The sequence below is a fragment of the Thunnus albacares genome, chromosome 20 (genome assembly GCF_914725855.1).
Source record: "Thunnus albacares chromosome 20, fThuAlb1.1, whole genome shotgun sequence".
NCBI lineage: Eukaryota > Metazoa > Chordata > Actinopteri > Scombriformes > Scombridae > Thunnus > Thunnus albacares.
The window spans coordinates 9,019,759-9,038,080 of NC_058125.1; the positions used below are offsets into that span (position 1 = coordinate 9,019,759).

Sequence of the window (18,322 nt, forward strand, 5' to 3'; positions counted from 1 at the left end):
TGGCTATCAACGAGGGAAACACACGAAGTTTTGTACATTTGTCTTTATTTCATACTGAAAAATCCACATGAAAGAAGAAAAAAAAGAAAACTACAGCATCAAATTGACCACATGACATTATGAAATGATTGTTGATATTTGTTGGGACACACAGTGTTCACAGGTTTATTGTCGTCTGAGCAATAAACCTACAATAGAGGCTGTTATGATTTCATAACCACGCGTAGTTTATGGTCACCGAGAATGAGCCTGAAATGGAAGACAGACTTTTTGTTAAAATTTTTGGCATTTTATTTGTTCGGTTCATTCGTTCATGTTTTGGCTCCTCTTACCTGACTAAAGCAGCGGCCACCAGGCGTCCTCCTATGGGTCCGACCCAGTACACCCAGTGGTACACCCAGTAGTTGGTCATCACAGCCGGGCCAAAAGCCCTTGCAGGGTTCAGACATGTCCCTGATACATCACCCCTGCACCAAGAAACAAATAGTGAGTTGAATATTTTAGTGAAATACAATTTGAAAGTTTTGTTTGACAAAATCTAGAAATGTCAGCAAAAACTGATATAGCCTGCAGTAAACTTTAAGTTTCATTCATAATAATTTGGTTTCAGAGTTTTCATGTTTTTCTGTTGGTAAGATTGGAAGTATATATATATTTTAATAAAAAAAATATAATGATAATTATCTGTCGCCAAGATCAGAAATATTTTAAAATAAAATAAAAAACTTTTTTTTTCTGGTACACCAACTTGCATTTAAAATCTATCTAGTCTGTTTTGTGTCATTGTAAATGAAAGTATTGGTTATTTAATTTTGCCACAATTAATGCATTAATGATTTTGAAATAATTAAGACATTCGCAAGTAAATATCTCAGAATTTATGCCAGAAAAAATAAACTATAAATACAAGTACATATTAAATTAAAGATAAAACTTATTCCCACTTTTCAAATAAAATATATAATGTCAAGAGAATAACATATTGTAGCGACCCTGTTAATGTTCTTGTACTGTTAAGCGTTTGTTGGTAGCCACATGTTAAGAGGGCGTGAGTAGGGGAGGGGCAGGGATGTGAGTGTGTGTGTGCGCGTGCGCGAGGAGGAGAGTGAGTGAGGGTGCGAGAGGCGCGAGTGACAGCAGCTACAGTTCTGTGAGTTCGAGTTACATTATTGTTGTTTTTTTGGCGTGGTTACGGCCAACAGTAACCCATCCTGTTCAGCTAAATAAACGGTACAGTGCCGATCAGTTGCCTGTTATTTGAACACGTCCTGGCGGACGCTACATTTGGTGTCAGAAGTTAAACCACCGGAGCTTCCCTGGCTACTCACCGTTAGCAGCTAGTTGGACTCGGCTGCCTGCTACAGTCTAAGGTGATGGCGGCGCAGCGGGACCGGACCGGGACCCGTCCGAAAGTCAAGGAGGAGGTGCTTATGGACAGCTGGCGTGCCGGTGAGCCTAATTATGTGAACGAGTATGGCCGCACCTCGGAGCATGTCGCTCACCTGAGACGGACAGCGAGAGACATGGCTGCTGCTGCCGGCTTCGACTCACCAGGCTTGGAGGCGCGCACCGGAATTGGCGGCAACTGTGACCAGCTCCAAGTGAAAACGCCAAAATACTCCGGTAAGGCGAACTGGGAGGCCTACCATGCACAATTCGAACTGTTAGCACAGGCTGCAGGCTGGTCTGGAAAGAAAAAGGCGTTCCAGCTGGCCATGTGTCTTACTGAAGAAGCACTGACATGTTTGCTGCTCCTCAGCCCAGCTGAGAGAGCTGACTACGGAGCCTTAGTTGGGGCGCTGCAACGGAGGTTTGGACAATGCTGCCAGCCTGGTGTCCTGCGTTCGGAGCTGTCAAGCAGGCAGAGGCAACCGGGTGAACCGCTCCGTGTATTGGCTAATGACATTGAGACCCTGGCGAGGAGAGCATATGCCCACATGTCCGCTGAGGTACAATGCGAGCTGGCAAGGGACCAGTTCATTCGAGCCATAACCCCAAGGGAGCTGCGCATCCAGACTCAGCTGGCACATCCCTGCACTCTGCAGGAGGCGCTAGAGCTGGCGTTGGAGAGAGAGGTCGTAGGAGGGGCGTCTGAAAGCGACTTTAATGGGGGCAGCCATGTTGTGAGATCCGTGGTACAGGAGGGCCCAGGTCAAGAAAAACCTGCATGGGTGGCTGAATTGACTGAAATGATCCGTGCTGTGTCACTGCAATCACCACACAGCAACACCCGTCCTCGCAGAGGAGCCCCTGTTTGCTGGGTATGTGGCCAGGCTGGCCATATCAGTGTGCGGTGCCCCAAACGTATCGATGTTCAGGGAAACGACCCAGGGTCTGTGTAAGCGGGACGGCACAGACCCCTGCCCCTATGTCCCACCCTACCTCCTCCCTGGTAGACAGAGCCCAGAAGCTTGAACGGGGGAGCGAGACTCTAGACCCCCTGCAGGCAGATGACACCACTGAGTCCGCAAGGGTGGTGGGTTGGACCCACGCAGGGGATTTTTGCCATGTCCCTGTCACCCTGGCGGGGGCTCCATGCACTGCCCTTGTTGACACTGGCTCCACCGCTACGCTGTTGAGACCTGACATGGTCCCAGTGGGGACACAGTTGATACCTACTGCTGTGAGGCTAAGGACTGTGACTGGTGAGTTAGCGCCTATGCTGGGAAGATGGGTGGTGCTTATTCAGGTGGGGGGGCTAGCGGCGACCTTTAGGGTGTGGGTCGCGGCAGTGCAGGACCCCTGCATAATAGGACTGGACTTTCTGCGGGCTGCCCAGTGTGTGTTGGACCTGGGGAAGAACACACTGGCTTTCCCAGGGGGTCCCATAGTCGCAATGGTACACCCTGCTCAAACTGTTGAACCACAGCTGCCAGCTGTGAGAACAGTAGAGGCACGTTCAAGCCCCCCACCCCTTCCTGCACCTCTTGCCCCTACCCCCCATGCCACAGCTGATATACAGCCACCTGCCCCTATCAAGCCACCAACAGCGGGAGGGCAGGTGGACAGACTGGCAGCAGTTAAAGAGGTGTGGGAACGCAGCAGCGTTAACCTGGAACCTGATCAGCGGGAAGAGCTATGGCAGCTGTTGGTGGAATTTAAGGACATTTTTGCACTGTCAGAGGAAGAAGTGGGGCTGACACACTTAGTGCAACACGAAATTGACACAGGGGATGCACAACCCATTAAGACACGCCCACGGCGCCTTCCCCTGGCACATCAGTCAGCTGCAGACGATGCAATAGATGAGATGCTGGAGGCCGGCATCATCGAGCCCTCTGACAGCCCCTGGGCCTCGGGAGTCGTGATGGTCAACAAAAAAAAGAGTCCAAAAATGAGATTCTGTGTGGACTACAGGCCGCTAAATAGTGTGACCAGGAAGGACTCATATCCACTGCCCCGCATTGATGAGTGCCTCGACTTGGTGTCCGGGTCATCCTGGTTTTCCTCTTTGGACCTACGTTGCGGGTATTGGCAGGTGCCCCTCAGCCCCTTAGCCAGGCCAAAGACAGCTTTCTGTACGGGGAGGGGATTATGGCAGTTTAAAGTCCTCTGTTTTGGCCTATGCAACGCACCAGCCACCTTTGAACGGCTGATGGAAAAGGTGTTGGCAGACATTCCCCGGCAGGAATGTCTGGTATACCTGGACGACATCCTGGTCCACGGCAGCTCCTTTCAGACCGCCTTAGGGGCCCTGCGGCGAGTTCTACATCGAATAGCAGCTGCAGGACTGAAGCTACACCCAGACAAGTGCTGCTTCATGAGAAAAGAACTAGAGTTTCTGGGCCACAGAGTTGGGGAGGAGGGCATCAGCACATTGGAGGAGAAAGTGCGGGCAGTGAAGGACTGGCCAGTCCCCGCTAATGTGAGAGAGCTGAAAAGCTTCCTTGGGCTGGCATCCTACTACAGGAGGTTTGTGCGTGGCTTCTCTTGTATAGCTGCCCCTCTGTTCCGCCTGCAACAGAAAGACTGTGATTTTGCCTGGACTTCTGACTGTGAACAAGCCTTCAGCTCTTTGAAGAAGGCCCTGACAGAGTCTCCCATCCTCACCCCCCCAGACCCCAATTTGCCTTTTGTACTGGATACTGATGCCAGTGATGTTGGGATGGGTGCGGTGCTGAGCCAGGTGGGACCGGAGGGAGAGAAGGTAATAGCGTACTTCAGTAAAACTTTCAACAAAGCTGAACGACGCTACTGTGTGACACGCAGAGAGCTCCTTGCTATTGTGAGAACAATAAGACACTTCAGGTACTATCTCTGCGGCCTTCCCTTCACAGTCCGAACTGACCATGCAGCCCTCCAATGGTTAATGTCCTTCAGGGAGCCAGAAGGGCAGATTGCACGCTGGCTAGAGGAATTGGCACCATACGTCTTTAAAGTGGAGTACAGGGCTGGAGCTCGCCATACCAACGCTGACGCCATGTCTCGGCGCCCCTGTGCTTCTGATGGCTGCCGGTACTGTGAAAAGAGAGAGGCTCGGGAGAAAGAGCTTGGTATGGAGGAAGAGCTTAATGGAAACAGGCTGTTCTGTAGAGGTGCACAGGTTGTGGACTCCACGGAGTGGAAGGTACAGCAGGAAAGGGATGTTGACTTACAGCCTGTTTTGCAGTGGGTGGAGTCAGGACAAAAGCCGCGGTGGAATGAGGTTGCAGGATGCTCACCTGCCACCAAAGGACTGGTCTCAAAATTTGAGGCTCTCCAAGTGAAGGATGGAGTGCTTCAAAGAGCCTGGAGAGAGCCAGCCACAGGAGAAGAGAGGTGGCAGGTAGTAGTCCCCAGGGCACTGAGAGAGTCGGTGCTAAAAGCCTCTCATGGCACAACTGGAGCAGGACACTTTGGGGTCTCAAAAACCCTTCGTCGACTCCGGCAGAGTTTCTACTGGGGTCAGCTCAGGAGAGATGTTGAGGACTTCTGCCGCCGCTGTGACCTCTGTACTGCACATAAAGGGCCCCCGGAGCAGTCTCGTGCCCAGCTCCAGCAGCTGGCGGTGGGGGCTCCTATGGAAAGGGTGGCGGTAGACATAATGGGCCCATTCCCCCGCACAGATAAAGGGAATCGGTATGTTTTGGCTGCCATGGATTATTTCACAAAATGGCCTGAGGCCTATGCCATACCAGATCAGGAGGCGGAGACTGTTGCTGATGCTCTAGTGGAGGGCATGTTCGCCAGGTTCGGGGCAGCTGAGGTCATCCACAGCGACCAGGGAAGGAACTTTGAGTCGGCTGTGTTCTCTGCTATGTGTGACCGGCTGGGCATGCAAAAGACTCGAACTACACCTTTACACCCCCAGAGTGATGGACTAGTTGAACGGTTTAACCGAACTCTGGCGAAACAACTTGCAGTCCTCACTACAGAGCATCAGCGTGATTGGGACATGCACCTTCCCCTTGTCCTATTGGCCTACAGGTCGGCTGTGCAAGATTCAACCTTATGCACACCTGCCCTGCTCATGTTAGGGCGAGAACTGCGCACGCCAGCAGAGATGGCTTTTGGCAGGCCCCCAGATGCCCCAGCAGCTCCTCCTGGCCCAGAGTACGCTAGGAGGCTTCAGGATCGTATGGAGTCAGCTCATGCCTTTGGCCGTAACCAGCTGCAGAAGGCAGGTATGAGGCAGAAAAGAAACTATGACCTGAGGGCCAGAGGGGGAGACTTTGGGGCTGGGGACCTGGTGTGGGTGTATAGCCCCGTGTGAGGTGTTGGAGAAGCTGGGGGAGGTAGTATATAGGGTCCAGCTGCAGCCTAGGGGGAGGCGGGTTGTTCTCCACAGAGACAGGTTGGCCCCGTATAGAGGTGACGCACGCCCTCATCAGCGCCCTGCACACTCTGCACATTCCCAAAAGAAGCAGACAGCCACACCCCCAGATTCTCCGGCTGTTTCCCTTACCGACCCCTCACATTCCCCCTCACATCCCCCTGCACACACCCCCACACCTCAAGACACAACTCCTGCTCATCAACTGGAGAGTCCAAGAGTGCAGGTGCAACCCACTTCAAGGCGGCCCCAGAGACAGAGAAAGCCCCCAGCCCACCTCAGAGACTTTGCATGTGACCCCTCGGGGCGAGGGACTTTGTAAGGGGGGGGCAGTGTAGCGACCCTGTTAATGTTCTTGTACTGTTAAGCGTTTGTTGGTAGCCACATGTTAAGAGGGCGTGAGTAGGGGAGGGGCAGGGATGTGAGTGTGTGTGTGCGCGTGCGCGAGGAGGAGAGTGAGTGAGGGTGCGAGAGGCGCGAGTGACAGCAGCTACAGTTCTGTGAGTTCGAGTTACATTATTGTTGTTTTTTTGGCGTGGTTACGGCCAACAGTAACCCATCCTGTTCAGCTAAATAAACGGTACAGTGCCGATCAGTTGCCTGTTATTTGAACACGTCCTGGCGGACGCTACAATATTTTTGAGTTAAACTAATAAAAGTTAGTGCAAATGTTTAACACAGTACACATGATAATAAATGCGCAATGACAATAAACCTGACAATAAACTTTCCACACACACACACACATTATATGGTCATCGCCCTTTTATCTCACCCTGCCAGGACGTTAATGATGACAGTACAGCCCACCAGGAAAGGAGCCAGCGGGGTTTTCGTCTTGCCGTTGACTGCAACCAGCAGCACCACCATGGTGATCAAGCAGGTCATGGCCACCTCCCCGAAGAGGGCTCCGTACAGCTGGTTTTCTGACTTCAGGATATCAAACGCGGCCCCTGTGGCGTTGATGTATCTCTCTGTAGGCGTCATAATCTGTGAAATGTAAGTGATGATGAGCATATTTTTTCTCTTCTTAAGGGTAAATCTGTTAAAATGTGCGCAAACTTTCAGATGACCTTTGACATTCCAGCTCCAAGCACTCCTCCAATCAGCTGGCTGACGAGGTAGGGTCCCACCATCGCCAGCTCCATGCCTCCACACAGGTAGATAGCAATAGTGAAGGGAGGGTTGAAATGGGAGCCACTGGAAAAAAGCAAGAGCAAATTTGAAAATGGTGAGATCATGCAAACTGCAAGAGACACAAATGGTTGTTCAGCACATATTGCACACAAAAAAAGCATTGAAATTATGAACGCAACCACACTTTTACTAGTCTTTCATCCTTTACCTGATGTTATCCATGACTGCCACCATCACTGCCACTGCCAGTCCGTGCACCAGGGCTGGCTGCAGCCGTCCAGCTGCTGGCACGTTCTCGATGACAGACACACAGCCGATGAAAACGAAGAACATGGTCCCCACTATCTCTGCCAGGCAGGCTGGAACAGTTTCTCATATTTGTTGGGAGTTCTGGCCACGGGCGGCTTCCTGCCCCTCTCCATCAGAGTTGAATCTGTGTCTTCCATTTCCATTTTCTCAACTGCCATTGTTGCCTCTTTTTGCTTCTATTTCTTGTTCTGCTTGTGTTCCAGGTGTTTGCCTGCCTGTGCACCTCCCAGCACCTACAGTACACCTGACCCAGTCTGCAGACTAAGTTAAAGGCACTACAAGGTGTTGTGATTATTTATACCTATCAGCTGGCACACTGAACTGGAATTGCATCATAAGTCATAAAACATCAAAGGTGAAGGATACTCAAAGACTCATGGTATCAATACAGTCCAAACATGCCCTAAACTCAAGTTCTTTGACACCTTTAGATAGAGTCAAGCCAGGTAAGCTGGTGTAAAAGTTTCAAAACAAGAAACAAGCTGGCTGCTTGAGCATGACCTCAGACAGTGGGTCATGCACATACATACCTAGACTTACCAACAGTAGCCTAAAAGACAGACTTTTGTCATCAGCTTTTATGAGTAAGTTTTATGAGTGAGTGTGTTGAACTTGTGTTACAAAGGTAGATCAGATCAAACTCTTATATTGTTCTGCTAACACCTCTAGACTTTTACTTTTTTACTTTACTTTTACTAAGTTATACACAGTGGTGTGCATTATTCCAGTGCTGTACTTCAGTACGATTTTGAGGTACTTGTACTTTATTTGAGTAAATCTATTCCATGCTGCTTTTATACTTTGACATTTTATGATACTGAGAGTACTTCACTACATTTCAGAGGGAAATATTGTACTTTTTATTCCACCACATTCTAGTGACTAGTTATTTTGTAGATTGAAATTTTATATTAAACATTTACAAAATACAGTAAATTGTTAAAGCAACCTTTTTGGCTTATGACCCTTTCTTTGGTTAGTAGCCCCTACTTGTCACATTTCAGATGTCAGATGTTTGCAGTTTCAACAAAGAGTGATTTCCTTTCTTAATTTCTCAGATGATTTCATTTAAATAACTGTTGAGGCCCAAAGAGGTAAAATTATTAAGATTGGAGAAAATTCCAAACCTGAACACAAATTTGTGAGGCAGAACTTTCCTAACCTATTAATCATCTCACAACCCTAAAGATTTATCTTGTGACCCTTTGGATAACTATCTGACTTAACATAAAGAAACTTAATCTTGCTTTCATTTGGTCTTTATTTTTTCATTGAGGAGACAAACAACATGTAAAACAGATGTTAGATCTCCTTTAGATGCCCACGTGTATGAGTGGGGGGGCTGACGCATTTAGTGGTACTTCCTGCCAAGAGCGAACACCACCACAGCCAGGAACTTCTGGAAGGCGCACTGAGTGTCGACAGTGAAAGCATCTCCCAGGCTGGCGGCGATGACGACGGTCAGACAGTCAGCCAAAATCTATACAGAGTAAAAAAAAAAAAACAATTAAATGGCTTTCATGCTGTATTTTAGACAAGAAAACAAAAAAAGTACATTCGGCATCACGGAAGACTGCATTTTGATATGCAAACTTGCTGTAGAATATGTCTACATTAAATATGGACTTTTTAAAATGTGCATAGGTGCATTTGCAGAAAAGGTGTGAAGGGATGAAGGTTTACCTTGAAGTTGTCGGGGTCAACGTGCAGCTTGTCAGAGTGCAGGACGCTCAGTTCGGAATAGGCTTCGTTGATGTTGTCCATGTTCTTCACAGCCCTGTCCAGACCGTGCAGCACCTTGACGCCATGGGCAGCGATTTTGGGGTTGCCCTTGATGGCGTCAGGGGTGGAGAGGTCACCATAGGCGCCGAAGTACCTCTGAGTCCAGGGGTACACAATCAGACACCTGCAGGGGAAGAAACCGGTGAGTTGGATGGATTCTCTTGGATTTAATACATTTTCTATTCATCACTAATCTTTCATGCATTACATTCTTCATTTCACAAAGAGCAGATCCCATACCTGGCCAGAGCCTTGGGGCCAATGTCTTCATAGTTCAGGTTGGCAAAGATGCCAGCGATGATGCTGCGCTCCTGCTGAGTCCACGCAACCATGATGGCTCTTGATTAATGTTTGTTCAGGCTTGAAAGTAAAGGCTGAATTGATGCATCAGCTTGACCTCTGTCTATTTGAATGCCTCAAAGCACCGCCCACCCCCAGCTGTGATTGGCTGGAGATGAAATGTTGCAGATAAATGCAGACGTCTAGAAGTTTCTGGATGTTCTGATACTGATCCAGTGTTTTTACTGATTCGTAGAAATGTTTTTCAGGCCCAATTAAAATAATTGTCACACTACACCCTCAGAAAAAAAACAGTTCATCATCAGTTAAACATGCGGTTTTTTCATTAGGTTGGATTTATGCTTACTGCAGAGTCAAACACTTGGGCAGAGATCTTGTGCTTGTTGAAGAAAAGCAAATCAACTTAATTTAGGGTCGTTTTCTTGTTTGAAATGAATTATTTTTCCCAATTCAAAAAAAGTCAGGACAAAATGTGCATTGAGTTTGATTTCTTGCACTTTTTCAGTTTTTAAGACATTGGATTTTAGAAAATCTTTTCAGAATATGCTCTATTTCCACTTTTACTTGCGGGATAGGCCTACTTTTCACCACTCAGAGCAATGATTCAATCCTTAGGCATTTCTCTGAGCTCTTTTGACTTTGACAGATATGTCTCAATATTATTAGAGTATTTCTCAAAAATCCAAGACTTCTGGTTAATATATTTGAGTACAAATATAAACTGATTAAATGAGACATATACAGCTTCTTATAAGTGATTAAAAATAACCTTAATGTGTGTTTGTTCATTAGACTTCATGGATGTCACTGAATTCATTCAAACATGTCTTTCTTTGCCAAACAGTTGGAGAGTTTTCATGCCAGAGCTTTATCTATAAAACCACACTCCCCAGCAGCGCCCAAATGCAGCCACTGGCCAATTTATATATGTTTTGATTAAGCAAATACCGTTGATTAAGGTTACTTGCGCTTCTTCCTCCCACTGATAAGAACTTCGTTTATGTTAGAAGCCAAAAACGCCCAATTAAAGACAAATTAACTGACTAATTCATCTTAGTTCACAATGGTGTTCACAGCTGCACAATAATGAGAATTACATTTTTTCACTCATTAGGAAATTATTCATTACGTGCATACAGCTTCTGTATTTTGTTGTAGCTTAGTAGACTGTAATTTACTGTTACTACTACTTTTGTAGTTATTTCAAAAAGGTTCAGTGCGGAATGTGCAAATCTGATTTATTGTGTCCATAGATGTCTCAACTCTTCTGCCTTCTTCTGTCTGCTTTTATAAAAAAAATTCTGGAAATTGAACAAACCTCCCTAAATGCACTCCACGAGTTAATTGTATCTATTTAGTGTGAAAAATAAAACAAATGTGAATCAAAGCCTAGTTTTCGTGTACAGGCTTGTATTTAAAGAATGTGAAGAATAAACCTGTCAACAGAAAATCCTCCTTTGTTTTAAGAGTTGTTGGATAGTTTGTGAAGAAGCACCTTGCATGCCTTTAGGACATGTAATCAAGTCATAATTGTTAATAAAAGTAAATGGAATGATGAAAATATGTCATATGTGTCTCATTTACCGCATTAACCTCAGCTTTTAAATATTGTTGAGGAACTATGAATTGTTTAGATCATTCACGTCACTCACTGGGGCTTTAACTCCAACCCTGTGAGTGTGGCAGAGTCCCTCCGCCTGACGTCACTGCCTGAATCGTTTGACCCGAGATGACCTCCTGCACCCCTGATAGGCTCAGCTGCATATTCTCTAGTTTCAAAACAGAAAACCAAACGTAAGCGTGCTTAAGCATATGGTCATATTTTCTGCAAAATGATTCCCCTGTTTCAACCCGCTGATATCGTCTCTCAGCTGGCATCTGGCCACTGGAGTGTTTATCAGCTGGGGTGGAAGGGTCCCACCTGCTTCAGTGGACGCGGCGTGGTATATGTCCACGTGGGTGTGACTCTTCGGCCAACTGAATTTAAGGAGATCCCCCCAAACAAATTGGAGTTCATCGGATTCAGGTAAAGAGAAGCAAGTCAACATGACTACACTGAGTGACAAAGACAAGTCCACCGTCAAGGCGCTGTGGGGAAAAATCTCCAAGTCAGCGGACGCCATCGGTGCTGACGCTCTGGGCAGGTAAGCCTCATAGATCAATTACAGGAAATTTACAACAAATGTAGTTTTAATACATACTTTAAACTTTGTGTCAGCGATTTGTGTGACTGATGAAAGGCCTGACATCGCGCCTGTCACTGATGGGAGTATTAACGCAACAAAATCTGGGCTCTAATCTGCAATTTGGTCACATTCATTTAAACGTTTAGTTACTTCGTTTCTTAAATTGTCTAGTAGTGAATTTGTTCCAACTTAAAAAAGTGATAAGCATGTCTGATTTTGGAACAATGAAACTATTTAGAATTTAATTTAATTACAGTAACATCATTGACACTGAAGGCACTTTTTAAATCACAAGGAAAATCAGATATGATTCTGTTGTTGGGTTCTTGTGGAGAGCTGTTGTCCCCACTAATTATTTCCATCATATTAAAACTCTGCTGCTCCAGGTGAGGCTCGAACTCACAACCTCGGCATTTCTCGGCTGAATACTGTCATATAAGTACCGCGCGCTGACCGATTGCGCCACTAGAGCCATATTTTTCTTCGAGTTCTATGTCATAATTGTGTTTGTTTGCGCTCGAAGTTGACCCGGCTCTCCAACATAACCACCACTTCTCTTCATCTCCACTTCCACAGGATGCTCGCCGTCTACCCGCAAACCAAGACCTACTTCTCCCACTGGTCTGACATGAGCCCCGGCTCTGGCCCCGTGAAGGCCCACGGAAAGAAGGTGATGGGTGGAATCGCTCTGGCTGTGAGCAAGATCGATGACCTGACTACCGGTCTCGGCGATCTCAGCGACCTGCACGCCTTCAAGCTGAGGGTTGACCCTGCCAACTTCAAGGTGAGACATCATGTCATGTCTTCATGATATCAGTGATGTGTGCTGAGATTACGTTCACATGCGTTCTCGCTAACATGACTTGTGCACTAATTACGCAGATGTGCCGCACAATTTTAAATTTCAACAAGCCATAAAGTGTAAATTAAAGTTTTAAAATCTTAGTTTCCGTTTTATGAGCAAAATAAACAAGTCATCTTTGCTGGTATAACTTGCTTTATTGAAACTCTCGGTAGAGTTTTGCAGTGTAAACAATATATTTGTTTCCTCTGTCATCTGCAGATCCTGTCTCACTGCATTGTGGTGGTGGTCGCCAACATGTTCCCCAAGGAATTCACCCCGGATGCCCACGTCTCCTTGGATAAATTCCTGGCCTCCGTGGCCCTGGCTCTCGCAGAGAAATACCGCTAAACTGCCCGCAATGGGAATGCGGTCTGTCATACACGATTCACCATGTTAACTCATGGTGAAAAATGAAATAATAAACTGCATGCCGCACAGCACTCATATTGTGTCTTTTATGTCTCCTCATCAATTCATACATGCGCAAGTCACTGTGTATATCACTGGTTTATTTTATAGTTGTATGGCTATCAACGAGGGAAACACACGAAGTTTTGTACATTTGTCTTTATTTCATACTGAAAAATCCACATGAAAGAAGAAAAAAAAGAAAACTACAGCATCAAATTGACCACATGACATTATGAAATGATTGCTGATATTTGTTGGGACACACAGTGTTCACATGTTTATTGTCGTCTGAGCAATAAACCTACAATAGAGGCTGTTATGATTTCATAACCACGCGTAGTTTATGGTCACCGAGAATGAGCCTGAAATGGAAGACAGACTTTTTGTTAAAATTTTTGGCATTTTATTTGTTCGGTTCATTCGTTCATGTTTTGGCTCCTCTTACCTGACTAAAGCAGCGGCCACCAGGCCTCCTCCTATGGGTCCGACCCAGTACACCCAGTGGTACACCCAGTAGTTGGTCATCACAGCCGGGCCAAAAGCCCTTGCAGGGTTCAGACATGTCCCTGATACATCACCCCTGCACCAAGAAACAAATAGTGAGTTGAATATTTTAGTGAAATACAATTTGAAAGTTTTGTTTGACAAAATCTAGAAATGTCAGCAAAAACTGATATAGCCTGCAGTAAACTTTAAGTTTCATTCATAATAATTTGGTTTCAGAGTTTTCATGTTTTTCTGTTGGTAAGATTGGAAGTATATATATATTTTAATAAAAAAAATATAATGATAATTATCTGTCGCCAAGATCAGAAATATTTTAAAATAAAATAAAAAACTTTTTTTTTCTGGTACACCAACTTGCATTTAAAATCTATCTAGTCTGTTTTGTGTCATTGTAAATGAAAGTATTGGTTATTTAATTTTGCCACAATTAATGAATTAATGATTTTGAAATAATTAAGACATTCGCAAGTAAATATCTCAGAATTTATGCCAGAAAAAATAAACTATAAATACAAGCACATATTAAATTAAAGATAAAACTTATTCCCACTTTTCAAATAAAATATATAATGTCAAGAGAATAACATATTTTTGAGTTAAACTAATAAAAGTTAGTGCAAATGTTTAACACAGTACACATGATAATAAACGCGCCATGACAATAAACCTGACAATAAACTTTCCACACACACACACACATTATATGGTCATCGCCCTTTTATCTCACCCTGCCAGGACGTTAATGATGACAGTACAGCCCACCAGGAAAGGAGCCAGCGGGGTTTTCGTCTTGCCGTTGACTGCAACCAGCAGCACCACCATGGTGATCAAGCAGGTCATGGCCACCTCCCCGAAGAGGGCTCCGTACAGCTGGTTTTCTGACTTGAGGATATCAAACGCGGCCCCTGTGGCGTTGATGTATCTCTCTGTAGGCGTCATAATCTGTGAAATGTAAGTGATGATGAGCATATTTTTTCTCTTCTTAAGGGTAAATCTGTTAAAATGTGCGAAAACTTTCAGATGACCTTTGACATTCCAGCTCCAAGCACTCCTCCAATCAGCTGGCTGACGAGGTAGGGTCCCACCATCGCCAGCTCCATGCCTCCACACAGGTAGATGGCAATAGTGAAGGGAGGGTTGAAATGGGAGCCACTGGAAAAAAGCAAGAGCAAATTTGAAAATGGTGAGATCATGCAAACTGCAAGAGACACAAATGGTTGTTCAGCACATATTGCACACAAAAAAAGCATTGAAATTATGAACGCAACCACACTTTTACTAGTCTTTCATCCTTTACCTGATGTTATCCATGACTGCCACCATCACTGCCACTGCCAGTCCGTGCACCAGGGCTGGCTGCAGCCGTCCAGCTGCTGGCACGTTCTCGATGACAGACACACAGCCGATGAAAACGAAGAACATGGTCCCCACTATCTCCGCCAGGCAGGCTGGAACAGTTTCTCATATTTGTTGGGAGTTCTGGCCACGGGCGGCTTCCTGCCCCTCTCCATCAGAGTTGAATCTGTGTCTTCCATTTCCATTTTCTCAACTGCCATTGTTGCCTCTTTTTGCTTCTATTTCTTGTTCTGCTTGTGTTCCAGGTGTTTGCCTGCCTGTGCACCTCCCAGCACCTACAGTACACCTGACCCAGTCTGCAGACTAAGTTAAAGGCACTACAAGGTGTTGTGATTATTTATACCTATCAGCTGGCACACTGAACTGGAATTGCATCATAAGTCATAAAACATCAAAGGTGAAGGATACTCAAAGACTCATGGTATCAATACAGTCCAAACATGCCCTAAACTCAAGTTCTTTGACACCTTTAGATAGAGTCAAGCCAGGTAAGCTGGTGTAAAAGTTTCAAAACAAGAAACAAGCTGGCTGCTTGAGCAAGACCTCAGACAGTGGGTCATGCACATACATACCTAGACTTACCAACAGTAGCCTAAAAGACAGACTTTTGTCATCAGCTTTTATGAGTAAGTTTTATGAGTGAGTGTGTTGAACTTGTGTTACAAAGGTAGATCAGATCAAACTCTTATATTGTTCTGCTAACACCTCTAGACTTTTACTTTTTTACTTTACTTTTACTAAGTTATACACAGTGGTGTGCATTATTCCAGTGCTGTACTTCAGTACGATTTTGAGGTACTTGTACTTTATTTGAGTAAATCTATTCCATGCTGCTTTTATACTTTGACATTTTATGATACTGAGAGTACTTCACTACATTTCAGAGGGAAATATTGTACTTTTTATTCCACCACATTCTAGTGACTAGTTATTTTGTAGATTGAAATTTTATATTAAACATTTACAAAATACAGTAAATTGTTAAAGCAACCTTTTTGGCTTATGACCCTTTCTTTGGTTAGTAGCCCCTACTTGTCACATTTCAGATGTCAGATGTTTGCAGTTTCAACAAAGAGTGATTTCCTTTCTTAATTTCTCAGATGATTTCATTTAAATAACTGTTGAGGCCCAAAGAGGTAAAATTATTAAGATTGGAGAAAATTCCAAACCTGAACACAAATTTGTGAGGCAGAACTTTCCTAACCTATTAATCATCTCACAACCCTAAAGATTTATCTTGTGACCCTTTGGATAACTATCTGACTTAACATAAAGAAACTTAATCTTGCTTTCATTTGGTCTTTATTTTTTCATTGAGGAGACAAACAACATGTAAAACAGATGTTAGATCTCCTTTAGATGCCCACGTGTATGAGTGGGGGGGCTGACGCATTTAGTGGTACTTCCTGCCAAGAGCGAACACCACCACAGCCAGGAACTTCTGGAAGGCGCACTGAGTGTCGACAGTGAAAGCATCTCCCAGGCTGGCGGCGATGACGACGGTCAGACAGTCAGCCAAAATCTATACAGAGTAAAAAAAACCAAAAACAATTAAATGGCTTTCATGCTGTATTTTAGACAAGAAAACAAAAAAAGTACATTCGGCATCACGGAAGACTGCATTTTGATATGCAAACTTGCTGTAGAATATGTCTACATTAAATATGGACTTTTTAAAATGTGCATAGGTGCATTTGCAGAAAAGGTGTGAAGGGATGAAGGTTTACCCTGAAGTTGTCGGGGTCAACGTGCAGCTTGTCAGAGTGCAGGACGCTCAGTTCGGAATAGGCTTCGTTGATGTTGTCCATGTTCTTCACAGCCCTGTCCAGACCGTGCAGCACCTTGACGCCATGGGCAGCGATTTTGGGGTTGCCCTTGATGGCGTCAGGGGTGGAGAGGTCACCATAGGCGCCGAAGTACCTCTGAGTCCAGGGGTACACAATCAGACACCTGCAGGGGAAGAAACCGGTGAGTTGGATGGATTCTCTTGGATTTAATACATTTTCTATTCATCACTAATCTTTCATGCATTACATTCTTCATTTCACAAAGAGCAGATCCCATACCTGGCCAGAGCCTTGGGGCCAATGTCTTCATAGTTCAGGTTGGCAAAGATGCCAGCGATGATGCTGCGCTCCTGCTGAGTCCACGCAACCATGATGGCTCTTGATTAATGTTTGTTCAGGCTTGAAAGTAAAGGCTGAATTGATGCATCAGCTTGACCTCTGTCTATTTGAATGCCTCAAAGCACCGCCCACCCCCAGCTGTGATTGGCTGGAGATGAAATGTTGCAGATAAATGCAGACGTCTAGAAGTTTCTGGATGTTCTGATACTGATCCAGTGTTTTTACTGATTCGTAGAAATGTTTTTCAGGCCCAATTAAAATAATTGTCACACTACACCCTCAGAAAAAAACAGTTCATCATCAGTTAAACATGCGGTTTTTTCATTAGGTTGGATTTATGCTTACTGCAGAGTCAAACACTTGGGCAGAGATCTTGTGCTTGTTGAAGAAAAGCAAATCAACTTAATTTAGGGTCGTTTTCTTGTTTGAAATGAATTATTTTTCCCAATTCAAAAAAAGTCAGGACAAAATGTGCATTGAGTTTGATTTCTTGCACTTTTTCAGTTTTTAAGACATTGGATTTTAGAAAATCTTTTCAGAATATGCTCTATTTCCACTTTTACTTGCGGGATAGGCCTACTTTTCACCACTCAGAGCAATGATTCAATCCTTAGGCATTTCTCTGAGCTCTTTTGACTTTGACAGATATGTCTCAATATTATTAGAGTATTTCTCAAAAATCCAAGACTTCTGGTTAATATATTTGAGTACAAATATAAACTGATTAAATGAGACATATACAGCTTCTTATAAGTGATTAAAAATAACCTTAATGTGTGTTTGTTCATTAGACTTCATGGATGTCACTGAATTCATTCAAACATGTCTTTCTTTGCCAAACAGTTGGAGAGTTTTCATGCCAGAGCTTTATCTATAAAACCACACTCCCCAGCAGCGCCCAAATGCAGCCACTGGCCAATTTATATATGTTTTGATTAAGCAAATACCGTTGATTAAGGTTACTTGCGCTTCTTCCTCCCACTGATAAGAACTTCGTTTATGTTAGAAGCCAAAAACGCCCAATTAAAGACAAATTAACTGACTAATTCATCTTAGTTCACAATGGTGTTCACAGCTGCACAATAATGAGAATTACATTTTTTCACTCATTAGGAAATTATTCATTACGTGCATACAGCTTCTGTATTTTGTTGTAGCTTAGTAGACTGTAATTTACTGTTACTACTACTTTTGTAGTTATTTCAAAAAGGTTCAGTGCGGAATGTGCAAATCTGATTTATTGTGTCCATAGATGTCTCAACTCTTCTGCCTTCTTCTGTCTGCTTTTATAAAAAAAATTCTGGAAATTGAACAAACCTCCCTAAATGCACTCCACGAGTTAATTGTATCTATTTAGTGTGAAAAATAAAACAAATGTGAATCAAAGCCTAGTTTTCGTGTACAGGCTTGTATTTAAAGAATGTGAAGAATAAACCTGTCAACAGAAAATCCTCCTTTGTTTTAAGAGTTGTTGGATAGTTTGTGAAGAAGCACCTTGCATGCCTTTAGGACATGTAATCAAGTCATAATTGTTAATAAAAGTAAATGGAATGATGAAAATATGTCATATGTGTCTCATTTACCGCATTAACCTCAGCTTTTAAATATTGTT

At 44.4% G+C, this 18,322-nt stretch overlaps 3 protein-coding genes, 2 long non-coding RNA genes, 1 other non-coding gene and 2 pseudogenes across 6 annotated transcripts; 3 read left to right on the forward strand and 5 right to left on the reverse strand.

Annotated features, from left to right (window-relative positions):
• Positions 1-2: 2 nt before the first annotated feature.
• Positions 3-7,408, reverse strand: LOC122971871 (annotated as a pseudogene).
• On the forward strand, positions 6,921-7,563 carry LOC122971896. The gene is made up of 2 exons (XR_006399583.1): positions 6,921-6,983; positions 7,402-7,563. It is a non-coding gene; the product is annotated as an uncharacterized LOC122971896 (long non-coding RNA).
• Positions 7,564-8,443: 880 nt separating this feature from the next.
• On the reverse strand, positions 8,444-9,360 carry LOC122971876 (hemoglobin subunit beta-like). The gene is made up of 3 exons (XM_044338623.1): positions 9,221-9,360; positions 8,882-9,104; positions 8,444-8,678 (listed from the first exon to the last, which is right to left on the reverse strand). The coding sequence occupies exons 1-3, from the start codon at positions 9,310-9,312 to the stop codon at positions 8,550-8,552; spliced, it is 444 nt and encodes a 147-aa protein (XP_044194558.1). The 5' UTR covers positions 9,313-9,360; the 3' UTR covers positions 8,444-8,549.
• Positions 9,361-11,243: 1,883 nt separating this feature from the next.
• On the forward strand, positions 11,244-12,740 carry LOC122971886 (hemoglobin subunit alpha-like). The gene is made up of 3 exons (XM_044338631.1): positions 11,244-11,424; positions 12,043-12,250; positions 12,530-12,740. Exons 1-3 carry the CDS (start codon positions 11,327-11,329, stop codon positions 12,656-12,658), a joined length of 435 nt encoding a protein of 144 aa, XP_044194566.1. The 5' UTR covers positions 11,244-11,326; the 3' UTR covers positions 12,659-12,740.
• On the reverse strand, positions 11,845-11,938 carry trnai-uau. Its single transcript has 2 exons — positions 11,901-11,938; positions 11,845-11,880 (listed from the first exon to the last, which is right to left on the reverse strand). It is a non-coding gene; the product is annotated as a tRNA-Ile (tRNA).
• Positions 12,741-12,836: 96 nt separating the features above from the next.
• On the reverse strand, positions 12,837-14,836 carry LOC122971868 (annotated as a pseudogene).
• On the forward strand, positions 14,089-14,991 carry LOC122971894. The gene is made up of 3 exons (XR_006399581.1): positions 14,089-14,179; positions 14,268-14,411; positions 14,830-14,991. It is a non-coding gene; the product is annotated as an uncharacterized LOC122971894 (long non-coding RNA).
• An 880-nt stretch (positions 14,992-15,871) lies between these two features.
• On the reverse strand, positions 15,872-16,804 carry LOC122971873 (hemoglobin subunit beta-like). Its single transcript, XM_044338620.1, has 3 exons — positions 16,651-16,804; positions 16,312-16,534; positions 15,872-16,106 (listed from the first exon to the last, which is right to left on the reverse strand). Exons 1-3 carry the CDS (start codon positions 16,740-16,742, stop codon positions 15,978-15,980), a joined length of 444 nt encoding a protein of 147 aa, XP_044194555.1. The 5' UTR covers positions 16,743-16,804; the 3' UTR covers positions 15,872-15,977.
• Between the last annotated feature and the right edge of the window lie 1,518 nt (positions 16,805-18,322).